The sequence below is a fragment of the Syngnathoides biaculeatus genome, chromosome 21, assembly GCF_019802595.1.
Source record: "Syngnathoides biaculeatus isolate LvHL_M chromosome 21, ASM1980259v1, whole genome shotgun sequence".
Lineage (NCBI taxonomy): Eukaryota > Metazoa > Chordata > Actinopteri > Syngnathiformes > Syngnathidae > Syngnathoides > Syngnathoides biaculeatus.
The window spans coordinates 3,274,565-3,286,761 of record NC_084660.1 but is presented as its reverse complement, the minus strand read 5'-3'; the positions used below and the strand labels follow the sequence as shown (position 1 = coordinate 3,286,761).

Sequence of the window (12,197 nt, the reverse complement as noted above, 5' to 3'; positions counted from 1 at the left end):
GACAAAAAGCGTTGACAGCCCACAACCATTTCCGGGCCCAAAAGGGGCTTTGCGCCATTAGGCTGCGACTGCGGAGTCGACGCATCGCGTGGACCATCTCTCAGTATCGTGAAAAGCGCTTGAGAAGTATCTTTCGTGATAAAAACGTGATTTTTTATTTTTTATTTTATTTATTTTTTTTTGTCTTCATGTGACAAACAACGGCAACAGGAGCAAATAGCGCACTGGGAAGCAAACGTAGCTGTCGTTCGTTCTAGGTGGCCTCTTCTTCTTCTTCTTCTTCTTCTTCTTGCACAGGCATTTGGGGAGCTATGCCCCCCCCCCCCCCCCCCGCCACCCACCCCTTGGCCCTGTCACCCCCTGTTGGGCACCGGGTGGGGGGATTATGCGGAGTGGGAGGCTCGTAAAGGCTCTGCCAGGCTCTTTCTGTTGTGTGACGGATGGCTGGGAGGCTGAACGGGGGCCTGCTTTGCATGAGAAGAGGAGCCGGCAGAGGGGAGAATAGAGGCCCATTCAGGGAGTCCTGTCACCCTCAAATCAGCCCCCGCCCACCCTCATCCATCCCTTCATCCTCTACATCCCTCCTCCATCATTGCTTTTGCTCTGCGGCCATCCTTACTTCTTGATTTCATCGCCACTTCATTTCTGTTCCTTCACATTTCCCCTCATTTCCATCAAGACCCCCCCCCAGCGCCCCCCCCCCACACACACACACACACGACCATCCGCTACGTTCCTTAACATTGGAATCAACGCAGGTCATGTGACTCGCTGCTCCCGAGATTTTATTCTATTTTAATTTTTGTTAACATTATTGTTGTTATCTTAAGAGTACACTGCAAGGCGGCTCCACTAGGGGGCAGAAAACAACTTTCAAGACATCCTGTAGTCAACAACACAGGTCCTGTCTTGGCAGCTCCGCAAATGTTATAGAGTTAAATGTCCATTTCATTTTTTTTTTCATTATTTTTTACAGATATATTTGATGTCATTACTACTTACGTATTAGTTTATTTTTTTTTTGTTTCTTTTAAAAATAATTAAATTCAATATAAAGAACGAGAGAGTTTGTGCTTTATGACTCCACGAATGAATTTATTGGGAAAATCCTTCAGGGTTAGAAAAATGCAGAATAGTTGAAAAAAAAAATTACTAATAAGCAGCTGTAATATCTGTCGTTTCTATATTCTTGTGAGCGTTGTGATATTGTAAGTCTATGTGTTGCTCCATTGATGATATATGTTAGCCCGTTTAACTAAGGCAACTTTTTTTTTCAATTTAATTTAATTTTTTTTTTTTTTTTAATTTTAGCACAACCGCCGCCTTTCTGTACCGTCTGTCCACCGTAGCTTTAAAACCCCGTTTTTCAGTTGAAAGTAAAAAGTTGAGATCTGCAATCTCCTCGCTTTGCCCTTATTGAGATATTGGACCGCTCTTCTTTCGCCCCCCCCCCCCCCCCAAAAAAAAAAAAAGTCTTTGAGATGCTAATAGTCGCACTCACTCCTGATTGGTCGGCTGCAGGCCGGCAGGATGAAGGAAGGGGCTGGGGGGGCTCGAACCGGGAGAGCGCGCTCGAACAACAAGTGGTTCAGAATAACAAGTTGCGACGAAGACAGCCAACTAAGAAAGCAAGCAAAACACCCCCCCTCCCAAAAAAAAAAAAAAGTTTTTGTCGCACTCGAAGAGAACGACGGGACGCGCCTGTTGAGACGAATCAGTTAAATCGGTTCACCCGGTGCTCCCGCACAAACTGCGGGAACACCTGGTGGACTTTTGCGCCCAGGTGCACGGCGACCCGCAACAACAACAACAACAACAAAGAAATTTGGTTTGGAATTCTCCTCTTGGAAGTCCGTCGCCATGTACAGCATGATGGAACACGATCTGAAGCCCAGCGGGCAGCCGGTGCACCACGCGGCCCAAGGGATGTCACCCGCCCCTCCGGGCAGCATGACGCCCGGCAACGGCGTCGCTCACCCGGGCTCCAAAAGCGCCCTGGCCCCCGGCGGCGGCGGAGGAGGGGACCCCATGGATAAGGTGAAGCGGCCCATGAACGCCTTCATGGTGTGGTCCCGCGGCCAGAGGCGCAAGATGGCCCAGGAGAACCCCAAGATGCACAACTCGGAGATCAGCAAGCGGCTGGGCGCCGAGTGGAAACTGCTGAGCGACGCCGAGAAGCGGCCGTTCATCGACGAGGCCAAGCGGCTGCGGGCCGTGCACATGAAGGAGTACCCGGACTACAAGTACAAGCCGCGGCGCAAGAGCAAGCCCAGCATGCTGAAGAAGGACGCGCAGGTGCCCAAGTACCCGCTGGCCGCCGCCGCCGCCGCCGCCGCCGGGAACCTGCTGGTGACGGCGCAGGGCCAGGGCGCCAGCCCCCGGATGCACGACGGCTACGGCTGGGGCCCCGCGGGGGGCTACGCCGGGATGCAGGGCGAGGCGCTCGGCTACACTCAGCAGCTGCACCGCTACGACCTGTCGGCCCTGCAGTACCCCCCCGCCATGACGGCGGCCCAGACCTACATGAACGGGAGCAGCTCGTACAGGTGGGACGATTTCTTTCTTTATCCAAATGCACCCGACGGGTGCCGGGGGAGGGGGATCCAAAATTATATCAAAACCATCTCAAGTGAAATTTTCTTCGCCGCCTAACTTTTATTAGTGTAGAACTTTTTTTTTTTTTTTTTTGGAAGTGAAAACATCTTCCGCCACCCGTCAAGTAAATATGTATATATATATATATATATAGTGCGAAAACATATTTTTGTGAAGTGACGCTCATAAATGACGACACTTTTCAAATAACGAGACGTGAGAATACGAAACCACCGTGCAAAATTTTCTGCAGAGCGAGCGAACAGCCCGTCTGGAATGTTGATCAGCTGCGTGTGTGGTCCCGTTTACCCACAATGCCTCAGTGCTGTCTCGCGCACCTTCCCTTTACGGGTCTTCCTCAATGCCTTGCCCCTTAAAGTGTGCCTGGTCATATCTGCAGTTGAGTAAAATGTATGTAGTATGACTTGTCAAGACCAAATCTGACTGTTAACATTTTTAAAATATGCAATCAAGTAATAAACGTGTTGACGTTTGGAGGAAAAAAAAAAAAAAAAATCTGGTCAATTGCAGTGAAGGTATTTGTTAAATTGACTCATTTGGGCTGAAATGCAACATTTCAAAAGATGCATTTGCACACATCCAAGCGTCGCCCCGCCGCTACTCTCTGCAGTTAAGTACTGCGAACCACCACTTATTACACAAGATCAGTTCCTGACCATCAAAAAATGGAATGATTTTCGACCCGGCACACACTTTTTTTTTTTTTTTTAACCCAAATATTCTTCATCTCCAGTTGTCCAAAAAAGAGGCACGCCGTGCTTGCTTCAAGCGGTTTTCCTGTCAAACCAACACGACAAAACATTTCCACCTGTTCAAACAAAGTCTCGTGCGATGAAATTCCACTAGCTTAATGCTAACCCGATCCAAAATGAGCAGGCCGCTAGTTTGCCAGCAATTCACAAGCATGTATATCGACTGTAATCCTTTTGCATGTTTTTAACAACTGTACCCAAACGCAGCCCGATGTCGTACAGCGGCAGCCCCCAGCAGCCCATGTCCATGGTGAAACCGGAAGCCGTCTCCCACTCGCCCCCGACGCCCGCCCACCACCGGGGCCCCCTGCAGGGCGACCTGCGGGACATGATCAGCATGTACATCCCGGGGGGCGGCGGCGACGGCGGCGGCGGCGACCCGGCGGCGGGGGCCGCCTCCAGGGGCTACGGCGGCGTCCAGCAGCACTACCTCAGCGGCACCGTCCCCCTCACGCACATCTAGAAGCGCACGGGACAATCTGCACTAGCGTCGAATGCTGTTCCGCATTGTACAAAGTTTTTGCTTTTAATATACTTTAGTTTTGACTTTTTGAAGAAGAAAAAAAAAAAAACAAACTGTAGATGCCATTGGAAATCCTGCATTTTCGCTAGCTTTACGTGGAAAGGGCGGGGGGGGGGGGGGGAAGCCCTTTCCTCGCCCTCCCTCCCTCCCTCCCCGGCGCCTATCAATTAGTTTTTCATCTTGTATGCCGCTAACCGTGCTGTTTAACTTCGGCGTCGACCCGTTCGGGGCTGTCGCACGTGAGCAAAGATTCACTTGTCACCTTTCGAGAAACGTGAAGTGGCCTCATTTGGTCGGGACGCAACTTTGAACGCGGTCCCCCCCCCCCGCCCCCCCATCCATCCGATGCCACGTACTGCGCGTGTATCATCTGTACAGTGTGTTGTAGCTGCTGCTGAGGACCTACATTTGGTTTATTTCTCCATCCGTTACTAACTACAATTTTTTTATTTTTAATGGCAGGTGTAAATGTTTACATTTTTAACTTTTTCCCACTCACCTTTTTGTTTTTTGTAGAATCTGTATGTAGCACTCTTGTAAATAATGTACACATTTTAGGCTCTTATACTAAGAGTCTTGATGCCTTTTTGATTAAAAAAAAAATAAGTATAGCTTTCCTGAGTTAATAAAAAGTACAAATCACATCAGTCTTATCATTATCACGACATGAAAGTGTGTGGGGGGGGGGACTTTAGAATATCACAGCTAAAAGAATGAAAATGCATCTTTCAAACACTTTTTTTTAATGCCGTTAAGACTCCAGTAAAGTTATTTCAAAAATGAATACTAATTTGTCGTATTCTCCGGAAAATAAACGCATTTGTACAACGAGGGCCTCGCCCCTAAATAGATGCCTTGGACCACTCTGCGGTTGATTTCATAAAAATGTGTAATTCAAAAAAAAAAAAAAAAAAGCTTGTGAAATTTGTGGGACATTTTCCCCCAAACGGGGCCTCACTTCAAATTGCCCCCCCCCCCCCCACGGGCGCTTTAAACATGACGTCGATGACGCGTCAGCCTTGGCTACATGGGAACATGGGGGAGAATTGGGGGTGTGTGTGTGTGTGTGTGGTGGGGGGGGGGTATGATTTAAAGCTTTACTTTCCTATCTTTGTCCTCTTTAAAATTCACTTTCTCCCCCCCCCCCCCCCAAACAACACACACACACACACAAAGCCGGCGGATGGCCCGCGCGTAATTGGCCGTTTCGGAGGCGCATTGTCCGCCGCCTTTCAGCACGCAGGTGCATATAGTAAAGCCGGAGTCTCCGCTCCTCCCTCGGGCGTCTTTGTTCCCCTCTCGCGACCCCCCCACCCCACCCTCGCCCTCGACACCCCCCGCTGTGCAGAAAATGAGGGCTGCTTTCTGCTTTGCTCGGTCCTCACGGGCTTAACCCTTTCACCGACCGCCGCCTTTCTCATGGAAATGGGCCAGAACCCTTGCACCGGCTAATCGGTCGGTGAGGGGAGGGGACGGAGGTCGGAAAAGGGGTGTGCGGGAGAAGGGGGGGGGGGGCAACGCGGAATGGGGGAGCTTCCGCAATCAACTGAGATTTAGCAGTGAAAAGTGTTGCAAAGTTCCCAAAAACGAGAGAAGTTGAAACAACTGCTAATTGTGTTACCCTTCGGAAAGTGTTGAGTCATGTTGGGGGGGGGCGGCAGAGAAAAATGGGAAATGTCTCATCTGCAAAATGGGAAATTGGACAAAAGAAAAAAAAAAAAAAAAGAAAAGAGGAACTGCCACTGAACTGAAGGGAGACCTGCCAATGGGGCATCGGCAAAAGGCCGACACTACGCAAGATTTCAGAAGTGCTTTTTACTTTGAATACATCTGAAAAGACGTTTGCCTTTCGCCACGTTAAGTTTGTGGTTTCTCGCATTTTCAAGGGGAAAAACATTCCATTTTGTCAAGAAAAGCGCGGAAAAACAGAAGCACCGTGAGTGCTTTTCTCGACGTTACTTGAAATGGGAATCGAGGGGGAAAGCCGGGAAGTCCGAGAATCCCAAACTTTGACGAGGAAAACGCGCAAAGGATCGCCAATTCGGAAACACGTCGTCGTCATTCACAGACGCCGCTTCTGGAATATTACGCACCCGACGAGAGACTCCCGGTGCGTTCCGAGACAACCGGGAAGTCTGCGAACGCCGATCGCGGCTTCCAGAAATGTTCCGGAGCCGACAGGAGCGAATTAAAAAAAAATCATTCCAAATGAATGATAAATGACGGTGTTGTGTTGGCACCTTTCAAGGAATATGTGTGGCTGTTTTGGCTGGAGCACATGGGGGGGGGGGGGGTGTGGGGGGGGGGGGGGGTTGTCAATGGAGGGATTTTCTGGTCCAGTAGCTCCAATCACCTAGCAACAGGCAGCGAGGCTTCAACAAGTGGTTACCATGGTTGCACCGAGGCTGACTTAAAAGTTTGGTACAAAGACCTGTGGTAAGCGGTGCCGTGTGTGTGTGTGTTGTGTGTGTGGTGTGTGTGTGTGTGTGCGCGCGCGTGCCAAGTTTTAACCCTACACAATTTATAAAAATCATCAATATGATATGACGCCATATTTTGGTGGGCAGGCCTCAAAAATAGTTGCAGGTTTGGCTTTCTTTGGGAGCTTGTTTTTGTTCGAGAGTGGGCCTGCAAACCGCCAGGGGGCCGCCGTTTGTCATCACCGATTTCAGCCGCTCATCCTCACGAGGATCGCGGGAATGCCGGAGCCGATCCCGGCCATCTGCGGCATTGGAATTACGTTTATTTTTCGCAACATTACATTAAGTGGCTTAATGGTGATCACTGACAACATTTAAAAAAAAAAAAAAAACAGAACGCACTTTGTCATGTTTTCAGACCAATTGAAATACTTGAAGTTGTACCGCTTTGAAATAATTTGATCATAATTGAAAGCAATACTTTTTTAATACGTAAAATACATACGCACAAAACTGTACTTTTAAAATTGTAATTTAATAAAAACAATTGCATCAAAATGACAAATGTTTTTTCAAATCCATCAAATGGGTGTAAAGCACGTTTTTAAACTTATTTACAATGTTTCATTTCTGTTTACGTTTAAGTTAACGTTTCAAAACATTGTCATTGTAATTAAAATAAAAACTTTTTTATGAACAAATAGATATTTTGATAATCGCATTCAAATAAGTACAAATTTAAATTATTAATCAGAACAAAACAATGTACCGGTGATCAACCGTATTACATTTTTGATGCCGGAAACAACCCGACGTGGTCGCCCGCCGCAAGCCCCCCCCCCCCCCCCCCCCCTACCTGCTGCCTGCGAGGAGGTGGTGTGTGTGTGGGGGGGGGGGGCAGTCCTGGTCTCGGGCGCTAGGACGAGCAAATCCGCTGGTGCGTCTGGCGGCGCAGGAAGTTTTTGGTCGGCTTCCGGTAGTAGAGCACCTGCGCCGCGATGAGGCCGTTGCAAGCCACCGACACCACGTACGTGACCACCAGCAGCGTGTCGCCCGTTTCCTGCGGACGCAACGTGCACGCTTCAAAACACGACGCAAAGAATCGCTTCCGAGGTAAAAGTGCCATCCGAAAGCAAAACCCGAACCCTGAAAAAGTCCACAAAAACATGCACATCCGACGTGATTGTGGAAACGGCATTTTTCCGGCACGTACCTGCACCGAGGTGAAGATGCGCGCGAGCGACCCGGCGAACAATATGGCGACGGTGAGAGCGGACAACTGGCCCGTGTGCCCGTTGCGAAGGTTGGTGGCCGCCTGGATGACCTGCGAGCGCGAAGGCGCGTCAGGCACAAAGACGGCAAAGCGGGAGCACGCGAGCGCCGTTTCGGGCAGCCTGACCGACCCTGCTGACGATGACGGCGGGCATGTTGGAGGCCTGCAGGGCGGCGAGCGCCGACAAGGGGACCGGCGGGGACAGCAGGACGAGCAGCACGCCCGTGTAGACCAGCAGAAACAGCGCACCTGCGCACAAGAGCGCGAGCGGAACGGCTCAAGCGAGTTCCGTCTGGAGCACGGGAGGAAAGAGAGCTCCCTCACCTGCGCCGGTCCTCCCTCGGAAGCGCAGAACCAGGAAGCCGACGGCGAGCGTCTGCAGCAGGACGAAGAGCGCCTCGCCCCAGGCGCTGCCGGGAGGCACGCCGCAGTCAGTCGGCGTCGCGCGGGAGCCGCCGTCAGCCCGGGACGCACCTGAAGGGGAAGCCGTGGGCGACGGCGTACGCCAGCGAGCCCGTGATGGCGAGCAGCTCGCCGAGCAGCGACGGGAAGCTCACGCCCTCGGCGCTCTTGGCGGCCAGCAGCTTGACGATCTGAGGCAGCTTCACTGCGCAAAACACGCGACAAACTTTGTACTAACGCAGACAATCGATGCGTGAATTCGTGGAACTCAAAATATATTCCGAGAATAAACTATTTCAGGGATGCCTCGGTTCTCGACCACAATCCGTTCCAGAAAACGGTTCGAGAAGTGATTTGTTCGAAAACCCAATCGATGTCACCCATTACAATGAATGGAAAAACAAATAATGTGTTCCAAGCTGAAAAAAAAAAAAAAGGGCTTTTTAAAGCAATTTTTTTTTTTAGCTTTTCCTGTTTCAATACTTTATATCATAAAATAATTAAAAAATGTATTTATTTTTTGCTTAAAATGCATGCTTTGGGAGTAAGAGTACGCTAGGCCGGGAGTGCGTTGCCGCATCTGTAGCGACTCGGCCCCCAAGCTTGTAAACTTTTTTTTATGAACAAAAGTGCAGAATAACTTGAAAAAACATTTTTTTTTTTTTTTTTTCCCCCAGGGGCGTGGGGATTCACAACAAAGCGCGTCGCGGGTCAGCTGGCCCGGCCGCGCGCAATATGTTAATTCCGGGTTTTGTGGGGGGGCGATCGAGTACCAACTTTCGTTTGAAAACAGGAGGAAAAAAAAAAAAAATCTCGAAAATTTTCATTTGAAAACGGGGACGTTGGAGAACCGAGGCTTTACTGTACACGGTTGAGGTAAAAAAAATCATGAGGAAATAAGGTAAAAAAATTGGACATCAACGCGTGGCCAATTGAGCGCTAAAGTTTTTCCCGGCTTTGCTTTAAAGTGCAAAAAGAAGTGACGCCGCATACCCAACATAGATCCCAGGATAATGACGGTCCCCAAGCCTTTGCTCAGCAGCGTCTTCATACACGGCCCTGAAAGGAAAAGAGACGATCACTGCTCCGCGTCGGGTTTGTAGGTGCGGCCCAGACGTTCGAGAGAAGCTCGTACTCACCGTCGGCAAAGTCGGAGCGCAGGAAAAAGGCTTCGGAACACGCCTGCGGCATTATAAACTCCAGCAGGCGCCCTTGAAAGGGATCCTGGAAAGAAGTCCACTCGTGCAAAAGGATTTCCTCCGCCATGACTTACTTTCTTTTTTTTTTTTTTTTTTTAAGTGACGATTCAAAGTTCAGTGGAATTGATCGGTCGTGTTTTTTTTTTCTTTTTTGCAACTGGCAAGGAACTCGGACCTTCAATTATATTGTCAAACTGCTACACCTAAAACCCCTCTTAAAAAACATACTTTAACATGAAGTAGATTAAAAATTCAACTATTAATTTACAATAATATTCATCGAATAAAATCTTGCAAGATAGCAGGATTGAATGTATAATGAGTAACCGTAACACAATAAGTACGAGTATGCATATTGTTTTTGTTTCCAGATTTTGTTGTAGCCGAGAGATGGTTTTGCATATTCTTTCATTTACATCTTTGAAATCAAAACAAAAATGTCCAAAAAGAGTCATTCAAACAAAGACTAAGTACATCGCTTCATTTGTTGCGCGAAATGTAAACGAACAACACGCGTGCACTTGGAAAGGACATCGAGAACACAACTAGCATCATTATCAAGAGCGAAATACACACAATTCCTCTTTTGCGTTCAAGACTTGCACATTTGCGCGCTCGACGCATACGACAGCTGCACGTATTTGCACGGAGTTATCAAGATGCGCACACAAAGTCCGAACTCCAAGCCGCGCACTCACGCAAGCGATAAGAAGCGACGGGCTGGTCCGCGGGGGTCCAAGTTCGGCTTGCGCAACTTCCAAGAACCTTCCTCCTCGGCGGAACACGCGAGGCGAGGAAAACAACCACAGGAAGTCCGAGCCGAGCTGTGTACAATTTTATTTATGTTCACGATCGGAATTCTGAGGAATTGTCAGAAAGTGAGGAAAGTCACTGTGGTGGCTTTCACCTTTTCTTTCTTTTTGCTCCGTCTTTCGTCAAGTTTCCCGAATACCTTACAGTGCAAGAGTCGCCCTTCTTCGCCTACTCTTTCTTCTTCTTCTTCTTCTTCTTCTTGCGCTCGGCCGAGCTGTTCCAGTAGTAGAGGACCTGCAGCGCCAGGACGCCGTTGCACGCCGACGATATGACGTAGGTGCAGGCCAGCAGCGCGTCGCCCGTCTCCTGCGGACACGTGCAGCGGCGCAACTTCAACGACCCTCAACCCGTCGCCAACCAATTTATGTCTTAATTTCGTCCGTATTTGAAATACGGAAACTGGGTTTCAAACCGTGGCACGCTACCTGCAGCGAGGTGAAGATGCGTGCGAGCGAGCCGGCGAACAACAAGAAGACCGAAATGGCCGACAATTGGCCCGTGTGTCCGTTGCGAAAGTTCGTGGCAGCTTGAATCAGCTGGAAAACACAACATACACATACAGAAATATTATACAGTCATTCCGATAAGGTAACTTTTTGTAATGCCCCTTAAAATAATAATAATAATAATAATAATAGATCACACACACACAACTTGAGCTGCCTGTAAGAGAAAAGCAGTTGGTTGTGTTCTACCCAAAAATGACAATATAGCTGGCCCATGAGGATAAGCGGCAAAGACAACGGATGGATCGATGGGTGATGTATGTATGATGTACAGCGAAGCCTCGGTTCTCGCACAGATCACTTCTCGAACCGTTTTCCGGAAGGGACTGCGGTCGAGAACCGAGTCTTCGCCGTATCCACGATTGGGAAAAATTGCTTTGCCCACCCTGCTGACGACGATGGCGGGCACGTTGGCAGCCTGCAAGGCGGTCACCACGGGCGTCGGGGTGACCGGGGACAGCACGGCGAGCAGCGCCCCCAAGTAGGACAGCAGAAACAGGAAACCTGCAAAAACAAAAACAACGTTTTTTTTTTTTTTTTTTCCCCATCATATTTGCATCAGATCACAGCTAGTGACATTTTTTTTTTGTACATTATTAAAGCATGAATATAGAAATAAATCTTGACTGGCTTCACGCGTCGTCTCACCTCTGCCGCTTCGGCCTCCGTAATGCTGAATTAGGAAGCCGATGGTGACCGTCTGCAGCATGAGGAAGACCGCCTCGCCCCACGCGCTGCGCAACGCACACAACAACAACAACCGGTTTGAGGCGGCGGCCCGAGAATGTGGCGCCGGCGCCGGCTCCCACCTGAAGGGGAACTTGTTGGTGACGCTGTAGGCCACGGTCCCCGTGATGGCGAGCAGCTCGAGGAGCACCGACTGGAAGCTCAGTCCCTCGCCGCTCTTTGCGCCCATCATCTTCAGGATCTGAGGCAGCTTCACTGGGAACGCAACGGGAGGGGGGCTCAAATCAACGCACAATACTGTAAGACTCCGTTTTTCCCAGCTCCTGAGTAAAATACAGTTCACAGATGCACCGGTACCAGGAAAGCACACAGCAGATCATCACACGACTTTGCTGTCATTTTTTACAATAAAATAGTCTCGCGGTATATATATATATATTTTGTATGTGGTGTCAAAAGAGTATTTTACCCATCACTGATCCCAGGATGATGGCAATCCCCAGGCCTTTGCTGAGCAAAATCTTTAAACATGGCACTGAAACACAAAAATAGGAGTAGAATGACGATATACTGAGGAGAATCTCCCCAACGGGAAGTGCAGTTTGGTTAGCGGGAGCGTTGAAGCTTCGGGGAAATGAACGGAACGGCCGCTTGAGCGACTACATAACACTTGCCACTCACCGTCTAGAAAGTTGAAATTGAGAAAAAACTCATCGTAGCACGATTCTGGGATCAAATATGTCAGCAAGACGCCTTTAAATGGCTCCACAAAAGTGGAACCTTTCTCCAAAACGACTCCTTCCGCCATTGTCGAGCGGGGACTTGATTGGATGTGCGTGTACTACGGCGAATACAGTCCGCCGACGACCGAACAAAGCTCTCAGCACAGTTCCGCACGGAACTACGTCCAACTACCTCTCGAACTCTGGCTCAAGATAGCTATTGGCTATATTTATCTCAAGAGCGTTCAGTGAGAAATCACATGTCTTTGCAGAAACCTATCTCT

The 12,197-nt window shown here is 49.2% G+C and overlaps 3 protein-coding genes across 5 annotated transcripts; 1 reads left to right on the top strand and 2 right to left on the bottom strand.

Moving 5' to 3' along the window:
• Window positions 1-1,546: 1,546 nt before the first annotated feature.
• On the top strand, window positions 1,547-4,642 carry LOC133494712 (transcription factor Sox-19a-like). The gene is made up of 2 exons (XM_061808797.1): window positions 1,547-2,546; window positions 3,576-4,642. Exons 1-2 carry the CDS (start codon window positions 1,861-1,863, stop codon window positions 3,829-3,831), a joined length of 942 nt encoding a protein of 313 aa, XP_061664781.1. The 5' UTR covers window positions 1,547-1,860; the 3' UTR covers window positions 3,832-4,642.
• A 2,250-nt stretch (window positions 4,643-6,892) lies between these two features.
• Window positions 6,893-9,281, bottom strand: LOC133494713 (mannose-P-dolichol utilization defect 1 protein-like). 2 transcript variants are annotated; one of them, XM_061808799.1, is made up of 7 exons: window positions 9,126-9,281; window positions 8,980-9,045; window positions 8,059-8,191; window positions 7,909-7,994; window positions 7,715-7,833; window positions 7,525-7,635; window positions 6,893-7,371 (listed from the first exon to the last, which is right to left on the bottom strand). In XM_061808799.1, exons 1-7 carry the CDS (start codon window positions 9,250-9,252, stop codon window positions 7,228-7,230), a joined length of 786 nt encoding a protein of 261 aa, XP_061664783.1. In that variant the 5' UTR covers window positions 9,253-9,281; the 3' UTR covers window positions 6,893-7,227. The 2 variants fall into 2 exon arrangements, with proteins under 2 accessions (XP_061664783.1, XP_061664782.1); XM_061808798.1 differs by having other exon boundaries at window positions 7,909-8,186.
• Window positions 9,282-9,742: 461 nt separating this feature from the next.
• Window positions 9,743-12,142, bottom strand: mpdu1b (mannose-P-dolichol utilization defect 1b). Of its 2 annotated transcripts, XM_061808795.1 has the most exons (8): window positions 11,873-12,013; window positions 11,661-11,726; window positions 11,314-11,446; window positions 11,153-11,238; window positions 10,890-11,008; window positions 10,424-10,534; window positions 10,093-10,304; window positions 9,743-10,009 (listed from the first exon to the last, which is right to left on the bottom strand). In XM_061808795.1, the coding sequence occupies exons 2-8, from the start codon at window positions 11,720-11,722 to the stop codon at window positions 9,743-9,745; spliced, it is 990 nt and encodes a 329-aa protein (XP_061664779.1). In that variant the 5' UTR covers window positions 11,723-11,726; window positions 11,873-12,013. The 2 variants fall into 2 exon arrangements, with proteins under 2 accessions (XP_061664779.1, XP_061664780.1); XM_061808796.1 differs by having other exon boundaries at window positions 10,006-10,304; window positions 11,873-12,142.
• Window positions 12,143-12,197: the final 55 nt, after the last annotated feature.